Below are 19,544 nucleotides of genomic sequence, written 5' to 3'. Positions count from 1 at the left end.
GAAATAAAGATTCGTATTTGATCAAACTTTCCAGTAACAGAGACATGTTTATCATGCAACAACATCTAAAAACACACATTACATATGACGTCAGGAGTTTGTCTGCCACTATTTAGAAAAATCCGCACCCGAATATTTACGGAGATCATGCCACTTTAGCCTCTTTGTATTCACGAACAGCTAGAAGGAAGAAAATGAAAGATTCACATCTAGTCTCAATCCCAGTATACTAAAATTGCTGCAGCAAAAAGCATTATTAAAACAACATTATCTACATAAAGATCAAACTTTTATTAGAATTCTATGTACCACTTAATATACTTGTCCGCAAATAATTCTACAAGTTATTAATCATATCGCTAGCATGCTGCTGGTTTGTCTGTCATTATCTTATAAGTACTATGTGACAAATTGACAGACAGGCCAAATTGTTGACACAAAAAGCTTTACATGGAATGTCTACCAGATTAGCTCTTTCATGCTGAAAGATTTACAAATCCAAATGGACGGAATCAGTATCAAAATTTATAAATGTTCAACTCAACTAATAAAATCTTAGCAAATCAAATGTCATGCTAATTCTAATTTATGATGTCATCAAGTCAAGCATAACAAATTCTCAGATCCAAAAATTTGGGACTGTCTGACATTCTGTGCTCAATCTACAGACTCACATTAAACTTAAGATGTCTTTCGCACAGATTATTCAAATCTAGTGGGGCGTACAAAGAAGGTCGCATTTTTAAATTCTCAGATATTCATATGCACTCGTCAATGCACATGTAACATCCATCTTGTTTATCTAAAGAATTTCTGTTTCCCTGGAGTTCACGAAAATTATATTATAATAAACTCGTGTAAGGATTAAACCGTCTGACTTGTGCAGGGATTAAACTGTTTGTTTCATATTGTTATGTGTAACTATGAAACATCGAGAACTTTGATGAGTAAATGATGACAGCAAACAAGGTGGTGTGGAAGGAAAAATGATAATAGAGAGCCACATTTAAATTAAATATTTACGTATATAGAGACAAACTTAATAGAAGACAGAAGATTGATGTGTCCACAACAATAGAGTATTAGAAAAAAAACCTACTGCATTGAAATACTTGAGTTCATCTCACTTTCCATGGCAGCAAACTGGTGAAAATGCACCTGCGAAAATTTCACTGGAAAATCGTATCCACCAATCTGAAAGTTAGAGGAGATGCAATACATTTATTTGTATACAAAGAGCCATTGGTCAGAAGATAATATGTCGATTTTTTAGTTACCTTGACACATTTATTGTGTCAATAAACAAGAATAGCACAATTCTAAACGTCTAAATAAGGAATAATTCCAAGAAAACAATACGGATGAAAAGAAATAAACATCATGAGTTACAAGTCATGAATCTTAACTTTAAATGTCACAAAATTTATACCTAAGAGATCAGTAATGAAATATAAATAACTACAAAGACATAATACTAGTACATCAAGAGAAGAAGATATACTTAACAGTGCTACCTTTGTGCCCATTACTAAGGTGAACAAAGAGAAGGATATCTGCAGAATAAGACATTTATTTAGTTGTCTACGCAACGAGCAGATCAGATTTCCATAATCAACTTCGTGAACCTATTTGCTTTAACTAGCTCCCCCATTGAACAAAGTGAATGAACGAGAGGATAGAAAGAATCAATTTTATCAGAATGTTGCACATATGACATCCGTCTGGATGCCAGCTTTTTCGACTCTTTTTTGTATCTAAAATCCCTGAGACACTCTGTTCTTGAATGTAGCTGTACATGACAACATCTCCGACAATACCCTTCGAGAAATTGTCAGCTTCTGCTGTCCTCCCAACGTTGCATAGTTCATTCATGACGGTGTTATATGTTACGAGTTACGACTCCAGGATTTATTCCTCTATTCTCCATTTCATCAAGAAGATAGAAAACAAGATCAAAATTACGCTTCTTACAAGCTCCATGAATCAAAATGGCATAAGTAAACTCATCAATCTTGATCCCCAATGCTTTCAGCATGCTAAATATTGCAAATGCATCCTATAATTTCCCTTTCTTGCAAAATCCTAAAATAATTGCAGTGTAAGTAACCAAATTTGGTTCAAGTCCCTTCATTCTCATCTTGTACACAATTCCTACAGCCTTCTCCACATTTCCCTCCTTCGAAAATCCATCTATAAGAATAGTGTAACCGATAACATCCAACTGAACTTTCCTATCCTCCATAGCTCTATATTTTTGCAATGCCTCATCAATCAGTCCTCCCTTAAAACACCCATAAATCCAATTACTATAAAACACAACATCAAAAGTTAACTCGTTATTTTCCATCCAAGAAACCAAATCAGATATCTTATCTACTTTACATAAGCTACAGTAAGCAGTCAAAACAGATGTACAAGTAACAGTATTAGCCTTCAAAGAAGCCAATTTTACAGCATTCTCATAAAACTCAACTGCAAGACCAGACTCCCCAATCCTTACAAGACCCGAAATCACAGAACTACAAACAAAGTTATCAAAAGGGTACTTGGGTTTATCATCAGCCATCAACTCTACCAACTTAATCACTCTTATCTATTTTCCCAATTGAGTTAAAGCAACAAATTAATAAGAGTAAAGTACGAGAAGAAGGAAAACTACCACCCGTTTTCAGGAAATCCTTTAACAAAGAAAGACCCTTCTCAGGGTCTTTGCTGAATGTACAAAGTTCTTGGACTAGAGAATCAAAGATTCGATTTTTCTGGAAAATCTCGTACTTCCCTAAGGACTTGACGAGAATGTGAACTCCCAGCCATTTATCGGTTGGAGAGATCGTTTTACTTTCAACAGAGCTTTAGCGAAGATTGTGCGAGTATGGATGTTAGCTTTTCACTTTGTTTGAGCTAAATTGACAGAGGACGTGAATAATGGCTACCAATTTTTTATATAGAAAACTAAGGAATTTGTTTAAATCTTTTAGCGTCGGTGTAAAACCACTTTTCAAAAGTGCTGAAAGCGAGAGCATTTTAGAATGATTTTACGGGAACAGAGAACCCTTCGAGAATACGCAGTTTTATAGGAAACCTTCACCTTGCTGTCAAACAAAAGTATAGTGTCTTTTAAGTTACATGGAGAATTGAATAGAGCAGCGATCAGAATTCCCGCCGGCTGTCACCTTTCCGGCAGGGGCCGATTTAAAAAACAGGCCCTTTCGGGAGCGGGGCAATTTAAAGGATTATTCCAAAATGCTGTCGCTTTCAGAAATCCCTTTTTTTATGCCCATTTGTTGAGGAAAGGTATATGATAAGACTGTTTATAATATTTGAACAATCAGAATATCTTTAAAAAAAAAATCTTTAATCGATTTAATAATTTGAACGACTAACTAACATAATTACTAATATGTATATAAGAAATTAGGCACTCGGGCAATGCTCATTTGATCTCTGTAGGGCACTCAAATTGCAATTTGCAAATGCAGATGCACAAAACTAATATGATTCCACTACTATAATAAATTTTATTACATTAGCAGTCAAACCAACCAAAACAAGGCTAAACTGTCATACACTCCACCATATATATCGTATAACAGCCAAGAGTCAAAACTTATAAGCATCAGAAGAAACTCCAAGTCTCCCCTCAATGCTACTTATCTTTATTATTTTATAAACATGTACGTTTTTTTAGAGAAAATACACCAAACATATGCATCAGTTCCACATGGAAGTATGGAACCAAAGAATATCATCAAAACATATAGCTACCGCATCAGCTTATCGATCATAACCCATGGCTACTACAGGGATTCTGACCTTGTGTCCTCGACTCCCTTTCAGCCAAACCTCGCCAAAGCTGTAGAGTCCGGTAACAGATCGAACTGTAAGAGTAACTGAGAATTTTCCGGATGCGCCAGGGGTTAAAGTCATAGCAGGAGGGCTGGTTTCAATGGCCACAGCAGGTGCCATTCTTGCTGTGATCACATATGTCTCTTCTTCAGCCACGTTTGTCACGGTGCGCCTGACTGTTTGAGTTCCCACGAGGTGTGAAATTGTTATCGAGGGTGTGTTGAAATTTGATGGATGACCAAGAGTGTAATTGCAGGGTGTATATGTGTAGTTTCTGATCTCACGAGAATCGATTCCAGCTGTTGTGCACAAGAATCCTATGTAGTCTTCATATCCTAAAATTTGTGACAAGAAATATGAAGATCAAGAAAGGATGACATTTTTCTTAGTTTCAGTTCCATCAGTTTCGCACTAAAGGGGCAAAAATAAATTTGAAAACTTTAGGAGAGAGAATCATATATTCTGTATATAATACATAAAAACATAGACGTCTAATTTTTTTTGTTGATAAATAGTGGGGAATGGGGATGATGGCTCTGCTCAGCCTTCCTCTGGCTCCATGAGTGACTTCCATTATCAAGAAATTGACTTCAACTCTTCAACAAAATAGGTATGATTTTATTGTTACTAAACAATGACAGAAGCAGAAGTATAGTACTTACCAGCATCGAAAATAAGTCCTGGATCGAGAGCAGCTCTGGGATTGACATGCCCACTTCCATAATCGAAAGGTGTTGCAGGAACCAGAGAGAGCATCCCGGATTCTGAATATTGTTGGGCTTGAAGTGGTCTCTCTGCTCTGTCAAGGGTTGATGATGTAGTCATCAAAGCCGATTTGATAGCGGCAGGACTCCAGTGAGGGTTCTTTTGTTTCACTAGAGCAGCTATTCCTGCTATATGAGGAGTAGCCATACTCGTTCCGGATATCATCGCAAAGCCTTCACCTGTTGCAAACAAACAACTTCTTTTAGCTTGCTGAGTTTTAAACAAGAGATATAGAATAAAAGAGTTCACAACACAAATAGAACTTGGTTTGACCTTGTGGCCGCATCTGCCAGAAAATTTCCACATGGCTAAAACTCCTATTAATAAATTCATACCTCTTCCTTGGGTAAAATTTATTGGAATCAATATGGAAGAAAATATTGCTTAAGAAATAAATCATATGAAAGATTTCTCTGATAAGTTTTTCTAAAAATGTGTTTTTTTTCATAAAAAAATTACTTTTGTTAAAAAATGATGTTTTGGTTGGAATTTTATATTTTAAACAAGTGTTTCGAAAAGTCAAAAGCCAAAAGATCTTATTCAACTTCTCTTTTTTTCAAAAAAAAAAAAAAAAGAAGAAGAAAAGAATGCTATTTCTTTAAACAATTCAAATATATAGAACTATTTCCACATAATTGTTAAAACAACATTAGTAAACATAATTTTGTAACGTTCTTTTGCAAGTCAATTGCTTCTTATCCGTAGCTCTAATGATAAAATCTGCTAATAAAAATAATTTGATTTCTAAACCACATGGAAAAGATTCATAAAATGGTAGAGAGTAACAACTTACCAATATAGTTTGGCTCATCTGTTCCATTAGGCGCCCATGCAGCCCAAATTAGAAATCCAGGAGCCAAAATATCTGGTTTTAGTAGATCCGCGTCTTGCAAGCTGTAATCTTTGATATTAGGTCCTCGAGCGGAGAACAATGCTACTTGCGGTGCAGACATGTGGAGTATAGGCTCCAGCCCATCCCAAATACTTCCTACTGCCTTAAAGCTCGTAACTCGACCAGTCCAATCTCTTTGTGTAGAGACGTTGTAGTAGTCTATAAGTTCCTAAAAGATGTGATCATCCAGACATCCACGAATTATGATTACAGATGAGAACCCAAATAATTTTATTTTATGTAAAGTAGGTGAACTCTGAGTATCAAATGAGTCCAAAACAACCACTGCCCGGCACCATTAATAATATATCCACTCAAATTTCATTCCTCAGCACCGTGGCAAAAATTAATATAAAAATGCCAACGACAATTTTTCCAGCAATGTCAATTCATGGTACAAAAGCATAAAATATAAAATAACCTGATATAATTCAAAAATGCTAGCCACCAAGAGTGCCTGTTCTTTCCTAACTGCTGCTCTCCTAAGGGACAGATAATATGAATAATGATGAAGATAAGAAATAAAATAGTTACTGTCGACTTGATGATATCTGTTATCAGGATCCCGGGAATGCCAACGGGAACTGAATCATATTTTGTCCCAGGAGAAGAATTCTCTACCGCTAGGACAAAGCCAACAGCACCAAGACTCTTGGCAGCCTCCCAGACTTTCTTGATCGAAGATGTTCCAACAACAAAATTAAAAGAATAGCCACAGAGAAGAATGTTCCCTTGGACCAAATTTTTATTCAGAACTTCAGGCCTCTGGCAGTCCGAAGCACTATACTTGGGGACAGAGGAATCCAGAATTACATCATTAGCTGCCACCAGGGTAAATGTTTGATTTGCATGTGTAGCAGCTGCATTTAGTAAACAAATTGAAATTGAAAAATTTTCAAGGCCATACATTCTACTTGTCAGATATGAGAAATGACAAGGTAAGATATAATAGTGCAAAGGGAAAGCGGAATTAATTATTCCAATTTGAATTTTAAAGTAGTGGAAATATAGAGAAGAGACTACACCCAAATAACACAGTTTCGTTGTTCGGCCATAAAGGTCTACATGTGTGACACAATCCCAAAATGGCTGAAACGTTTATAATAGCTTTTAGTTTAGACTGCGATCATTACACAATAATAAATAATATAACAAAGACATAATAAGCTTAAATATATCACAGCTCGTTCCAACATATATTCTTTAATTTGTAGCGTGCAAATTTAGCATTCCATATTCAGTTCGGGCATACTTACATGACAAACCAATTCCAGCTAAAATTTTCCCATTTCCCAAGGCGAGATGGTTCTTGTATCTTCGATCGTCAACTGCAGCAGCTACAGATGCTATCCAAGGGCTGTAAGACAATAAGGTTTTGGGAAAAGGACCTCCATTTCCAGCTGCTTGTGCAACAAAAACTCCAGCTTTTACAGCCGAAAGTAAGGTGGCATCAAAAGGGTTTAAGAATGCGGCCTTCGTAGCAGCTGGAGGACTGTTAGGACCCACCGACAGATTCAAGATATCCACACCATCATGGACAGCCTGACAAAATGTGCATTGCGTGAGACCATAGAGTCCCCTCTATAGTACACAAAATAATATTTTCCTCTAATTCATTTTCAGGACACTAATATAACAAATATCGGATAAATTGGTGTAGAAATGTGTGTTCACTTTTTCCTATAATCTATTTGCAAATGCAGGAGTACCATACTGACCACAACCACGTTAGTATATGTGCAAGAAACGAGATCGATTTAAATGGAAACAGCTAAGTATAGTAGTCTCATCATCTTCATAACAATTTACTAACCAAGACTTCGCAATTTAGACTACCTGATCAATGGCAGCTACTACATCTGCAATGAATCCACCGAATATTCTGTAGAGTGCCTTGTACACGGCAATCCTACATGAAGACCAACTTATCAACTCTTGATGAAATGATATTTTAATTGATAAAATGATCCATAAAACGCTTATGGCCCAAAGAGACATAAGATACAAACATAACCTTACCTAGCACGAGGTGCCATTCCACTTGCTCTTCCAAATTCATACCCATGCATCCTCACTGGAATTCCATTATTTCCAGCTGCAATTGCCGCCGTATGACTGAATAAAAAGATATTGATGGATTAAGTTTCACGAAGCATAATAAACAAATAAAGATAAAATTTTGAACCAAATTAAGACAAACCAGAAAAAAAGCAGGAAAAGGAAAAAGTTCATATTTGAGGATGCGTTAAGGTTTTTGCTTACACCTTGAGAAGCAGAATAAAATATGAAACTAAAATAAAAGTCAAAGCCAAAGCCAAACCTTCCATGTCCATCACCATCAAGGGGAGAATCATAATCAATGTCGGAATTGAATGCACCAGCCGCTTTAGCAGCTTCAGCAAAATGTTGAGCTCCAACAATCTTCCCATTACAAAAGTCCTGCTTGGTCTCTGGGTCAACTTCGCATTTACCTGTATACTTTATGACCGGGCCATAATAGTCCGTTCTGTGAGCTGCAAAGCTTGGATGATGAGGATAAATTCCCGAATCAACGAAGCCAATAACAATATCCTCTCCAGCTCTGTCAAAGCCACCTCCAGTAGGCCACACTCCTGTTGGAAGTCCCAAAAATTGAGGAGTGTGGGTAGTAAGTTTCTTGACTTTCCAATCTCTTTCCACAGACTTTACACCAAGTGCTCGTCTGAGTATTTCTGCCTACTAATACGTTACTGGTATTAGGAACACAAGTAAATCCGTAAGCTATGTTGCATGGATACGGACACGGGTATCATATCAAATACGATACGGATTTATCGTATTTGGCGATACGAAAATTTTTGAAAATATAAGATATGATACGCTTAGAATACGAAAATTATTAAAATATATATATATATCTGTGTGAATATATATACAATGTACAACTTCAGATGAGTGAATTAAGAAGAAAAAAAAATTTGTCGAAACTTATCCCTGCCATGTCCATGGCGTATTCTAGTCGTGTCGATACAAAAAGTCAACGACACGGATCCGTATCCATGTCGTATTCGTGTCCGATAATTCAGAAAAAAAAAAAAATTTAAGAGTATCTGAGCTACATAGGTAATGAGCATTGATCATGTCAAAAAAATGGAGGAGAGTTAAATATAGGCGCAAGGAATCTCACCTGTTCCGGTGAAATGTGAACGGCAAATCCATTGATGAGATGACTGTAGCTGTAGAGTTTCTTATAGGCGCCTCGGTCGAACAGCATGTCAAGAAGCATATCATGTCGCTTTTCTAGATGGTTGGCATAGGATATGACCAATTCACTGAAAGTGAACCGAGAAATGGAAAAATTTTGAATTCAGTTATCAGAATTTCAATGAACCTGATTTAAAGAAACACAACAGTGTAGCATGGCCTAAACAAAATCAAAAGTTCATGACACTGTGCAAATCCCCAGAACCATGCATCTCACGTTTTTGTTCATGGGGACTGCAATTGGAAATACACATGCCACTAAAAATACAAACCAAATATTTGCATATTACATGACCCCAAGTTTTAACAGGTTCATTCCTGACTGAGGAAATAATTCAAGTTTAAAGGAGCTTCAAGAGCATTGCAGAAAAGAAGACCTCAAAGAGTTCAAAATGTGCTTCTTTAATTATTTTTAGATATACGACTGATGAAAGATTATCTGAGTGGCTTAGAAATCAAACTGCTGGCCCATACAGAATAGAATATACCAGATTCTTCGTTCAAAATCCTCCAAGGATGGAAACAACTTATTATCTAGTTGACTAGTTCACCACTCACAAACCAAGAAATTTGTTATTGTCATACATTACGGGCTTCAAAATAGAACATGAACATATCTCATGACTCTCATCCAAGGTTCTCAAATTCGCTAGACAATAGTCGGACGTCAGACCAGCGCCTAGGCCACCTAAGAGGGGACTAGGCGCCGTTAGGTGCATTCAACAGTATCAACATAATAAATCACATACTCTGACTCCAACACAATAATATTAAATTTAAAAATGTGTTCAAAATTACACAACTAATACACTAATAGAATATTACTAATTTACTCCACTTCTTCTCCGTAATTTTCAACAACTTGTTTGTCGTCAGACACAAACTAAATATTATCATTGTGATCTTTTTCTTCTTCAAATACAAAATCATCCCTGTTAAGTTCTTTCACTCTATATCGCAGATGAAGATGAAGTTTAGCGTGTTAGGACAAGCCAACAAATCACGTTCCTTGTTGGACTTTAGTTTTAAGCCAATAAAAAATTACCTTTCATTATTTTAATTAGATTTTTAATTAAATTCAAAACCCAAAAAACTTTTTTTTAAAAAAGCCAAAAAAACCTAAAACCCCTAATTGTCCGCAATGCCTAGGGCACATTGGCCGATTAGTCAACGACTAGGCGTCCTTGTTGCATGTGCCGAATTTAGAACACTGATCTCACCAGAAAATAATTGAAAACAACTAAAACAATTCATTAGTCCAAGTCCCAAACAGGGAATGATCGAGCATCCATATCAATGTTCGAATCGGTAAACTTGATTTAGCCCTGACAGAACTTGCACGAGTTCTATTTTCATCATTTCATTCTCGTGCCGCAGTTCATATTTATTTTGTGGACAACAAAATAGTTATAATTTAACATCAGTTGAAATACAGTTAAGCATTCTAAGCAGGGGACAAAAAAGAGTACCCGCAACATAAAGTTGATTTTGCATAATATAATCCAGAATACTCGTTTCTTATCAACCAAACTTGAGGATGATGAGAAAAGTTACCAATAAACTAATCAAAGTCAACCAGATGATCCTAGGTAATAAAGAAACTTTAAGCCAAGCAAACATTTATCAAATGCTACAAGAAAATCTTCAAAACAACCAACTAAATGAGCTCAATATTGTCCACAGGAAGATAAGCAAATAGCTGCTGTTTCTATGAGGTTCGACATAATTATTCAAATATTTAATCAATAAACAAATTATTATGAGTACCTGGTGACATCTATTTTGTCATCAGAGTCAGAATCCACTGCTGTGGCTTCAAATCCATCAACACCACCTCTATAACTTACCACGGGCTCTCCTTCAAGAGTCACAATGTAAACCTCCGCCTTCCCGAAAATCATAAAACCCAATAATATGAGGACAGTAAAATAACCATTCAACTCCATATTCCTCGTTTTATACATTATCTTTCAAATTATCCAACCTTGGATAAGCCAAATCTGTTTATGTACAACAAATTAAATGAATCTTGCATCCAAAAGTAAAGGGCTAACAAGTTTATAACCACTTAATAATAACCACAACAATATGAATTGATCTGGAAAACTAACAAGTAACAGCTCACCCGTGTATAGAATTCGCATAAATCGAAGTAACTAGCAGCTTTCTTCATATATACCAACTAAAACAGTGAAATATTAGGAAAATGGTAAGGATTGAAGTGAGAACTTACCGACCAGATAACTAAAGGAAGAGCCAACAAGTTACCTTGAAGATCAGTTCTACATTTATTCTCTCCTCTTTCTTGTTTTCTTCTCTCTCTTACTCACATTTACTTAAAGTCGAACGTTAACCTGAAACATGGCTAATCATATATTTTTTTTTAAAAATGTAAGGAAAGACAAGTCGCAAGCAAAGAATCAGCAAAACAATTCAACCTATTACAAGAGGATAAGACGAAATACCATCAAAGAACAATAATAGAAAAAGCCAAGATCTTTTCTCACATTTGATCCAAGAAAAGCATCCCCACCCAAAATGCTGATTACATAAATACAGTGTGACTCCACTTTTTCACCGAGCAGCGCCAACAGTAGTAAATTATGTGTTTTTTCACAGAATAAGCAAGGAGGCATCAAGAAATGCAGTGCATTAGCAACTGCCCACATTTAATACTCACACAATTCAAAGCAAAACGTTGATCTAAAATAAGAATTCCAATTATTGAACTGAATGGTGGACCGTGTGGAAACTGTGAAATGTGAAAAAAGCCAAAAGGGTGTGAAGAGTGGTGTGTAATGGTGGTGGTTAGGTTTTGAATGAGTGAAATTTATTTAATATGGACGCGCCAAAGATGGTACAACAGAGGGAGATGAGTTTTGATGATTCCATTAAACTATTTCCACCAGTCCACTGTCCACCATGGAAGATTTCTGGACCCCTCCTCTCTCTTCTTTACAGACAAATAATGGGTTTTTTCCCTCATGTTTTTTCACTTCCTTTTTTTTCTTTACCAAGTTCCCATTAATCTTCCATCTCGTGGAATACAACCGATGTTCACTGTATCGAAATCAGTTTGAGAGGCTTTTAGTTTTAGAAAATTATATTTATAAACAACCTCATGGTACGCTGAGTTCAAGCCCAAAAAAAATATCATTATAGTTTCAAAGGTTTATAACTATTAGTTATCTCACATCAGTTGGATAAAATATTTAAAAGTGGTATATATAGACTTGGACAATCCTTCCTCTTGACCTATCTTTTAAGGTTGAGTTGAGTCCAAGCTCCAATATTAACAGTGTCTAAGTTGATGTAGTACAAAAAATTTGTATACGTTTATGGAGTATAAAAAAGTTCGTACAATAATCAGAAGCTTGATTTTCTCTAATAACATCTTCTCTGATGGGTATGTCATATAAAGTTTGTCCAATGTGGTTTATCTAATGCGTGATTTGTGAATATGAGAGTTTAGTCAGTGCGCACTATATGGTAATGACTGCAAATTCTCACGTCATAAAAAAAACATCTTAATTCAGGATATATATTATGTGTTTAAAACACATAAACAAAAAAACGAGTGAATGTTAAATTATTTGTATAACTCAAACAATATGGATGATAAATCAATATATATATAAAAAATATAATGAAACTATAATTATTTATATAACTCGCGTCAAATATTATATAAAATAAAAATATGTGATCAACTAATACATCGTCATTGACACAAAATAACTTGGATACATGTACCATGTCAAATATTTTTAGTTTGTGGAGTTCTGTGGCCTAAAGGTATCAAGTTTTAGCAATCAATTAATATATATATATATATATATTTGAGACATATATTAACAAAATTTGGTGGCGTGATCCCTCTTTTTATACAATTTCAAATTTATCTTTATTTGTTTAACATTTGTTTTCAAGAAAAAATATATTATCATAAATTTATCAGCACTATTATTATAAAAACAAAAATCATATAAAAATCATATATTTAATTTTTTTTTATCTTAATTAATGTTTGAACTTTTTATAAAAAAAATTTGTGCATATGCGTGCCTGAAAATAAATTTTAATAGTATATGCTACGCGATAAGAGGCTTCATAGTTATTAAATATTTTGGAAAACACATCCTTAAATCTCGATGTTCTCAGTGTTTGTTTTAATATTCTCTGCTTAATTTGATACAATTTACATGAATAAAACATAGGAAGCGAAATAAAGAAGGGTTGTAAAATCAAAATGATGTAGTTGATACTCATCCTAAAATCAAATAAAATTGATTACTAAATCTCTCGGGAGTAATCGACCAAAAGATTTGAAATTATTTCATAATAAGATATTTTTTAATATAAAAAAAATAATTAGTTGAGAATTCCAAATATATTGTCAGATGAATTTATCCAAATAAACAATAAATTTGATATTACATATCCAAATACAACCTCAATTACTTAAAAGTTAAAAATAATTATTATAAAACTATAAAATTTATTTTTAAACTATGGACATTCATAAGTGTCGCGAGATGTTCAACATAGTTTGTGTGTCATGTCCATATTTCATTCATGTTTGTCGTTAAGTGTTGCATATGATCACGCCTCACCTCAATTAATGGATTCACATGAAAAAGAGCCAAAATAATGGAATGAAGATGAAAGTTGAAGAATCTGGTCAGAAGAAGTCACGAACGTTGGTGCTTTCATTTTTTAACACCCCTGCGCGAGTGCATTAAAACTTTGATTATGCTATTACTTTTCTTTGAATTGTTGAAACATAGCTAACTTCATTAATATTTTTATATTGTAATTGAATTCGAGAGAATATTTTGTAATAAGAACGAGTAGCATATTATCCATGGATTTATAATTTGCATAGATATATTAAATTGAATACATGTTAATAATGATAATTCAATAGGTCAAAAACTAGGAGATCCCTCAAATCATTCGTGCAATCACCTTTGATAAATAATTAAAGACATTTAATTGTGTTTAATTATTTTCGCATAACTTGAGATAGTATGCTAATAATTGAGATTAATTATTTGAAATCAACAAGGGGCGGGAAAAGTAAAATTCCCAACAAATTTATTTCCACATTTGATTTTCATATTCACTTTGAATTGTTTTTATTTTCTCATTGAATCATATTTTTCTTTGAATGCAATTTTGGTTTAATTCATCTCAAATCAACGTTTACATTTAGCTAACGATTTAATTTCTGGAAATAATATTTGTGTGATACAGTCTATGTGAGATGATACTCGCACTTTATACAATACTAGTACATCGACGCACGTGTTGCGGGCTTGTACAATATTTTTTATAATTCATTTAGTTTAAATTTAAATGAAGATCAAAATATACTTATAAGAAATAGTGAGGGAATATATTTCAATTTTGGTATATTAATTAAAAAATAAATAGAAAAAAAAAACTCAAGTAGGAATTGAACCTACAACTTAATGTATAATAAACAAAGACTTTATCAATTGAACTACATATAGCTTCCTTTAAAATTTTAATATTTTATTAATATATATAATTATTAAAACAGACCATGACACCAAAAGTTAGTTACTCTAAGTGTCTCAAACTTAATAATATAGTATAGAAGTATAGATAGTATAGATATTATGACTTGACTTATGCACTTACGATTTATTCGAGCCTAAACTTCTATTTTATTTTATTGGAGATTTTTAGTACATGAAAACCTCGATCATGTACTCCAAACTTGTCATTTGCACACCCATGGTATACTTCTTTAATACCCGATTGACAATCATGCGATGGCAACCAAAAGTGATCACCACTAAAAGCAACAAGAAAAATGTCAAACTACTTGTTTTGCCATACCAATGATAGATAAAGCTGCTGGCTGCACACATTATGCATGGCTCGCATGTAACATAAAGGGTAGCAATTTAAAAGAAATTTTCCCTCTCTTTAGTCCACTTTTCTGCCACTGCTCAAGCAGCTTACCAATTGCTTCCATCTCTGCGTGCCTAGTGGCCTGTAGATAACAAGTGATAATGATCATATGCATATTAATTACAGGAAGGAAAAATATGAGCCAAGTAAAATTGAGCAAGTACAAATTGAAGAGAGATGATATTATCTCAAAAAATGAGATCATACATTTCTCGTCTCAGTAGACCGATTTCTCCCCGAGGCAATGACAGCCTGATCATGAACAATGACACAACTGATTAAATGGCAATGGAAGTTCAATGAGGATGACATGAAAACATGGTAATCCATTTTCTGCCACATAATAAAAGTCTCAATCTTATCAATCTATTCCTATTGGCACAATGGGAACTTATATCATGGATATTATAAAGAATCGCATCAGAAAAATTTTTCCCCCTTGAATTATTTACCTGCATTTTCAACTAATATTTAAGTTACAGTTATTACCGGTATTTGCTCTCCCCTCTGAAATATGAGGGTAATTTTTTTATAAAAAAGAATTTTAGAAGGAGAACAACATAAGAAGCTTACTCCACTGGTACTTCAAGGTTGTACAAGGAAAGCTTAGCCTTGCAAGGGAAACGTGAGAATAATCATAATCATGTCAATATAGTCTCGGTAATAGTTCAATAATTTTCATACCCAGAGTACTGTAGTATATCAGTAAAATGAAAAAAAAAACAGCATCAAGGTACGGTTCTACCCGAGAGCTAAGCATCTGTGATCGGCATTAGTATCGACTCATCCATTGATCTTTGGTTTGACTTAATTCACGTATCTTAGCTAACATAAGTGTGTGTTAATCTAATAAAGGCTTCTACTCAGACCAAAAAAATCATAACTTTAAACGACGACATTGCGTTGACTGCATAAAAAAGCCTTCAGATAACTTAACACCTGCCTGTTGTAGAGCAAGCTTCATAAATATAACATCATCAGGCATTGCTTCCTCCAATGAAGACGCCATCTGTATTTTGTTAAAGAAACAAGAAAGACATAAGTAGAGACATCAAAAGCTCACACTCCAGGGGTTGAATCTTGTTTTGAAATTGAACTTTTCATAGGCATTGCCACACCCAAAAACACCCCTATTAATACATGTCTTTGTTTACAAATGATATTCGGATGCTCTCCTGTTTCTCAACTTGTTTACACCTCTTTGTAATCTGCTGCAACTTCAAATCTAGAGTAACTACAGAACGAAAATGAACCTAAAATAAATCAAACTTCCACTACCAAAACAGATTTAGAATCACCATTGCGTCCTAACAAATCGTCCCTGCTCCATTATTACAAACAAACACTAATTAGTATACAGATAATCCTTTTTATGATAAATTTCTAAGTAATCTTTGCTTAGAGTGCAAGCGAATTGAGTAGCTCGATCAATACTAGACTCGGTCTTCATTTTCGCCAATGATCAAGAGTGTGAAATTGGTTTTTTTCGAATCGAATTTGAGCTTTAAATTTTAATAATAATTTTAGATCATATTTAAATACCCGAAGTTTCATCAAACAAATACCTTAATTCTGGGCCGTTGATCTGCGTTGACTTTTCTGATCTGGTACGTAATTTTCTTAGAGAAAAAGCGGGACCGTCGCTTTTCTTTGTAGCGTAGTACACTGGCATGTCTGATTCCTCCGTTCTCGGAGAACAAGTCTATCTGTGCCAGCCTCACCTGCACCCAACCAATCACCATTTATTTAATAATAGTAATTGGAATTTAAGGAAAGTTTGAAATTTAAGATTAATGAAATAATGTACATATATGTCCAGACAAAAAAATATAGGCATTTTCATGAATAATAACATATTTAAGACCTTAAAACCGGCTTATTTTTTTATTATTATTATCTAATATTCGTTATGGAATAATATAATATTCCACCAGTGCTACGGTATAATTCCAGTATCTTAGTCTAATGGTGTTATGTGTCCAAAAATGACAGATCTCAAGTTCGACCTGCCAATGTTGACATGTAATCTAAAAGAAAAGAACTTTCATAGTTTTTTTTTTGAGAAAAAAAGAACTTACTAATAGTAACTAAAATAACAGAAGCCAAATTTAACTCCCTTTGCAGCAAAAGGCTAAATGAACTTGCGTACTTGGACATTATTTCCGGCAGTATTGGAGACCGGGGAATCGCCGGAAAATGGCGTATCCTTGTCGGACCAAGCGTCCAATATGTTGTCGTAGTTCAGTTTCAAGAATAGCCGTGCATTTGGCTGAAGAATGGACTCCCCCTGAGCTGTTTCACAAATGGAATTTCCTTGGTTTGGTAAAATATTTGAGTGTGCGTTCTCCTTGGATGATTCTAGATTCTTGATTTCCACCTTTTTCTTCTTTTCTACCCGATTTTTTGCCAGCTTGATATCAATAACACTAGGAAATCTCCACCAATCATCCTCTTCATCAACATTTCTCATTGCTCTCGATTCCCTTCTCACCCCAAATCCATAATCAAATCCTAGACCGAGTGGATAACCATAGCAAAATGTCTTGATTGGCATAGGTTTATCATGATTTGCATTGGTAGCTGATTCCTTTTTCATGTTCAAGTTTTCCATTATACTATCAATCCCCCCTTCGATATCCTCATCCAAAATTGCTTCTGCATCAAAATCTTGATGAGAATCATCATAGATTTCGAGATAACTCCTCTCAGAATCAATCTCTCCCGGGCTTTGGCATGACTTTTCAGCACTTTTAGGCCGAGTAAGGAACCGAGGTTTTTCAAAAATTGGCAACAAGAATCCGGAGCTATCAATAACTTGGAAAGGCCGTATAAGAAGCTCCGATGGCTCTAACAAGAAATTATTCTTTATCTCAAACGATGACTTCGTGAGTTTGCAAGGATTTTTTAGGTGTTTGTATGGGAAAATCTTTGGATGAGCTGTGGAAAGAATGGATGCTGCTTCATTATAAGTTTGGTTAGGCCTTTTCCTTGGGGTTCTTGGCTTTCTTGTTGAGATTGAAAGCGCGGAGTTGGTGGATTCTGAGAAACTTGAAGATGGAGAAGATGAATTTGAAATCCAAGAAGTTGTGGGGGATTTTATTATTTCAAGGTCTAATCTGTAGGCTCTGCCACCTCCACTTAAACAAGTAGACATTTCTTTTGAACTAAGACAAAGATGAAAGAAAAAGCAGAACAAAGTAGTGAATAAAATTCGATTAAATTTCAATCCAAGAACCAGAATTTTTGTGATTTATGGATTGAGGCCTGCCAAAACAAGGATTTCAGATACGGGATTTTCAAATTTTGTTCAGAAATTTTGAGCCTATTAGAGTTTATATAATAAATCCTTGTGAGGGGGAAATTCCAAGAACCAACCCTGGAGTACTTTATTCAGTATATGAATCATGAAACCAAAAAGGGAAATTCTTTTTTGAAAAAAAGAAGTGGAAAAGGCCAAAAACTTTAGCAATATATTATGCTATGAGAAACAATCAAAAACCCAGAACGGAGGGTAAAAAAATAAGTAAAAAGAATCACCGTTCAGTCACCAGAAAGCTCAAAAAAACCACTTTTGAAATCATCGAGACATCAAAGATAGTGTCTTTCTCGTGTAAAAATCCTCCAAACAAACATCCCACAAAAGATATGGTATCTCTCAGCACAAGTTAGTGACAAGAATTCAAGAATCAAGTACATTCAATATATATTGGAAATACCAACGACTCAAAAAAAATCCCAGATCCGAAAGTTATATCTAAATATATAACTAACATAAAAAGAGAAAGAATGGAGGTAAATAAGTAGTCACGGGAGAGAAGGAATGAAGGGCTAGGATACGCAGCCGATTACTGATACACACACTACACACACTGTTTGAGTCTTTTTCTCACTAGATTTCCTCGCTCTAAAAATGGATGGACGGTGGAGATGGAAATTAGAACATAGGAAAGGACAATTCTTGGGTTGTAATGTACGCATGGGGACAGATTTCCTCTCTTTCTACCTGTCTTTACACTTTTAGCAGAACGTTGATACTAACAAAATAATATATTAATCGTGATAAGTATGACGTAATCATGGATTGNAAAAACAATAAAAATAAAATTAACAGAATAGTGAATTTTATCAAAATCGAAACTAAAAAGTACTTAAATGGAATACACATAGACAAACTTCAAATAAAATTCTCTTAAGTTACTAAATTATCATAATAATTTTAAACTAAAACCATTGAACTTGTCATTAAGTTAACTATCACTTTTGCTTTTGTTAAATTTTAAACCATTGCAGATTTTATTTAATTTCTATGTTTTTTTAGAATACATATTATAGATAATTAATTTTATATCAGAATCAATCATTTATAAATTAATATTGGTGATTAATAATTTCAGTGAAATAAAATTTTAACATAATATCACTCAAATAAATATGTATAGTAAAACACAAATATAAATAAAATAATATATAATACTCAGTTAAAAAATATTGTATGTAAAATTATAGTATATAACAAATGATAATAAATTATCAATATAATTCATATTTATTATAAGGATTACATTGATTAAAATTTTTTTAAGAATTATATCATAAATTTAGTTCAAAAGTATAAAGTAATTTTTATTTTTTTTGAATTATCCTTACTTTTTCTCTTTATGAATAAAATTGAAATAAATCAAACTAATCAAATTATACTGTAAATAAAATATAATTTTTTTTGCAAAAAAATATATATATAGAATCTACATGCACGCAGTGTTAATTTTTATTGAAAAAGGATCATAAGAAAAATGACATTTACTAACACGATTTTAATGAAACTTGTAGAAAAATGTAAGCTTGAGATATATAT

At 33.9% G+C, this 19,544-nt stretch overlaps 1 protein-coding gene and 2 pseudogenes across 16 annotated transcripts; all 3 read right to left on the bottom strand.

Moving 5' to 3' along the window:
• Positions 1 to 18: 18 nt before the first annotated feature.
• Positions 19 to 2,852, bottom strand: LOC140968647 (uncharacterized; annotated as a pseudogene).
• A 630-nt stretch (positions 2,853 to 3,482) lies between these two features.
• LOC140968649 (subtilisin-like protease SBT2.5) lies at positions 3,483 to 11,762 on the bottom strand. Of its 16 annotated transcripts, XM_073429668.1 has the most exons (13): positions 11,212 to 11,762; positions 11,015 to 11,111; positions 10,872 to 10,928; positions 10,514 to 10,746; positions 8,670 to 8,814; positions 7,824 to 8,218; positions 7,523 to 7,618; positions 7,340 to 7,412; positions 6,760 to 7,045; positions 6,038 to 6,363; positions 5,405 to 5,672; positions 4,509 to 4,790; positions 3,483 to 4,181 (listed from the first exon to the last, which is right to left on the bottom strand). In XM_073429668.1, exons 4-13 carry the CDS (start codon positions 10,708 to 10,710, stop codon positions 3,775 to 3,777), a joined length of 2,475 nt encoding a protein of 824 aa, XP_073285769.1. In that variant the 5' UTR covers positions 10,711 to 10,746; positions 10,872 to 10,928; positions 11,015 to 11,111; positions 11,212 to 11,762; the 3' UTR covers positions 3,483 to 3,774. The 16 variants fall into 16 exon arrangements, with proteins under 16 accessions (XP_073285769.1, XP_073285765.1, XP_073285772.1 ...); XM_073429664.1 differs by having other exon boundaries at positions 10,514 to 10,928; XM_073429671.1 differs by lacking the exon at positions 10,872 to 10,928.
• A 2,670-nt stretch (positions 11,763 to 14,432) lies between these two features.
• On the bottom strand, positions 14,433 to 18,674 carry LOC140968655 (protein CHLOROPLAST IMPORT APPARATUS 2-like; annotated as a pseudogene).
• Between the last annotated feature and the right edge of the window lie 870 nt (positions 18,675 to 19,544).

This window comes from Primulina huaijiensis, unplaced genomic scaffold, assembly GCF_012295235.1.
Source record: "Primulina huaijiensis isolate GDHJ02 unplaced genomic scaffold, ASM1229523v2 scaffold37751, whole genome shotgun sequence".
NCBI lineage: Eukaryota > Viridiplantae > Streptophyta > Magnoliopsida > Lamiales > Gesneriaceae > Primulina > Primulina huaijiensis.
The sequence above is the reverse complement of the archived record's forward strand: the minus strand, read 5'-3'. Positions and strand labels throughout refer to the sequence as shown.

Coding starts and splice junctions, on each gene's coding strand:
- LOC140968649 (XM_073429661.1), bottom strand. CDS start 10,710: ATGTATAAAACGAGGAATATGGAGTTGAATGGTTATTTTACTGTCCTC. Junction 7,046..7,339: donor TAGTAGCTGCCATTGATCAG/GTAGTCTAAATT, acceptor ACATTTTGTCAG/GCTGTCCATGATGGTGTGGA. Junction 5,673..6,037: donor CAGATATCATCAAGTCGACA/GTAACTATTTTA, acceptor CACATCTTTTAG/GAACTTATAGACTACTACAA.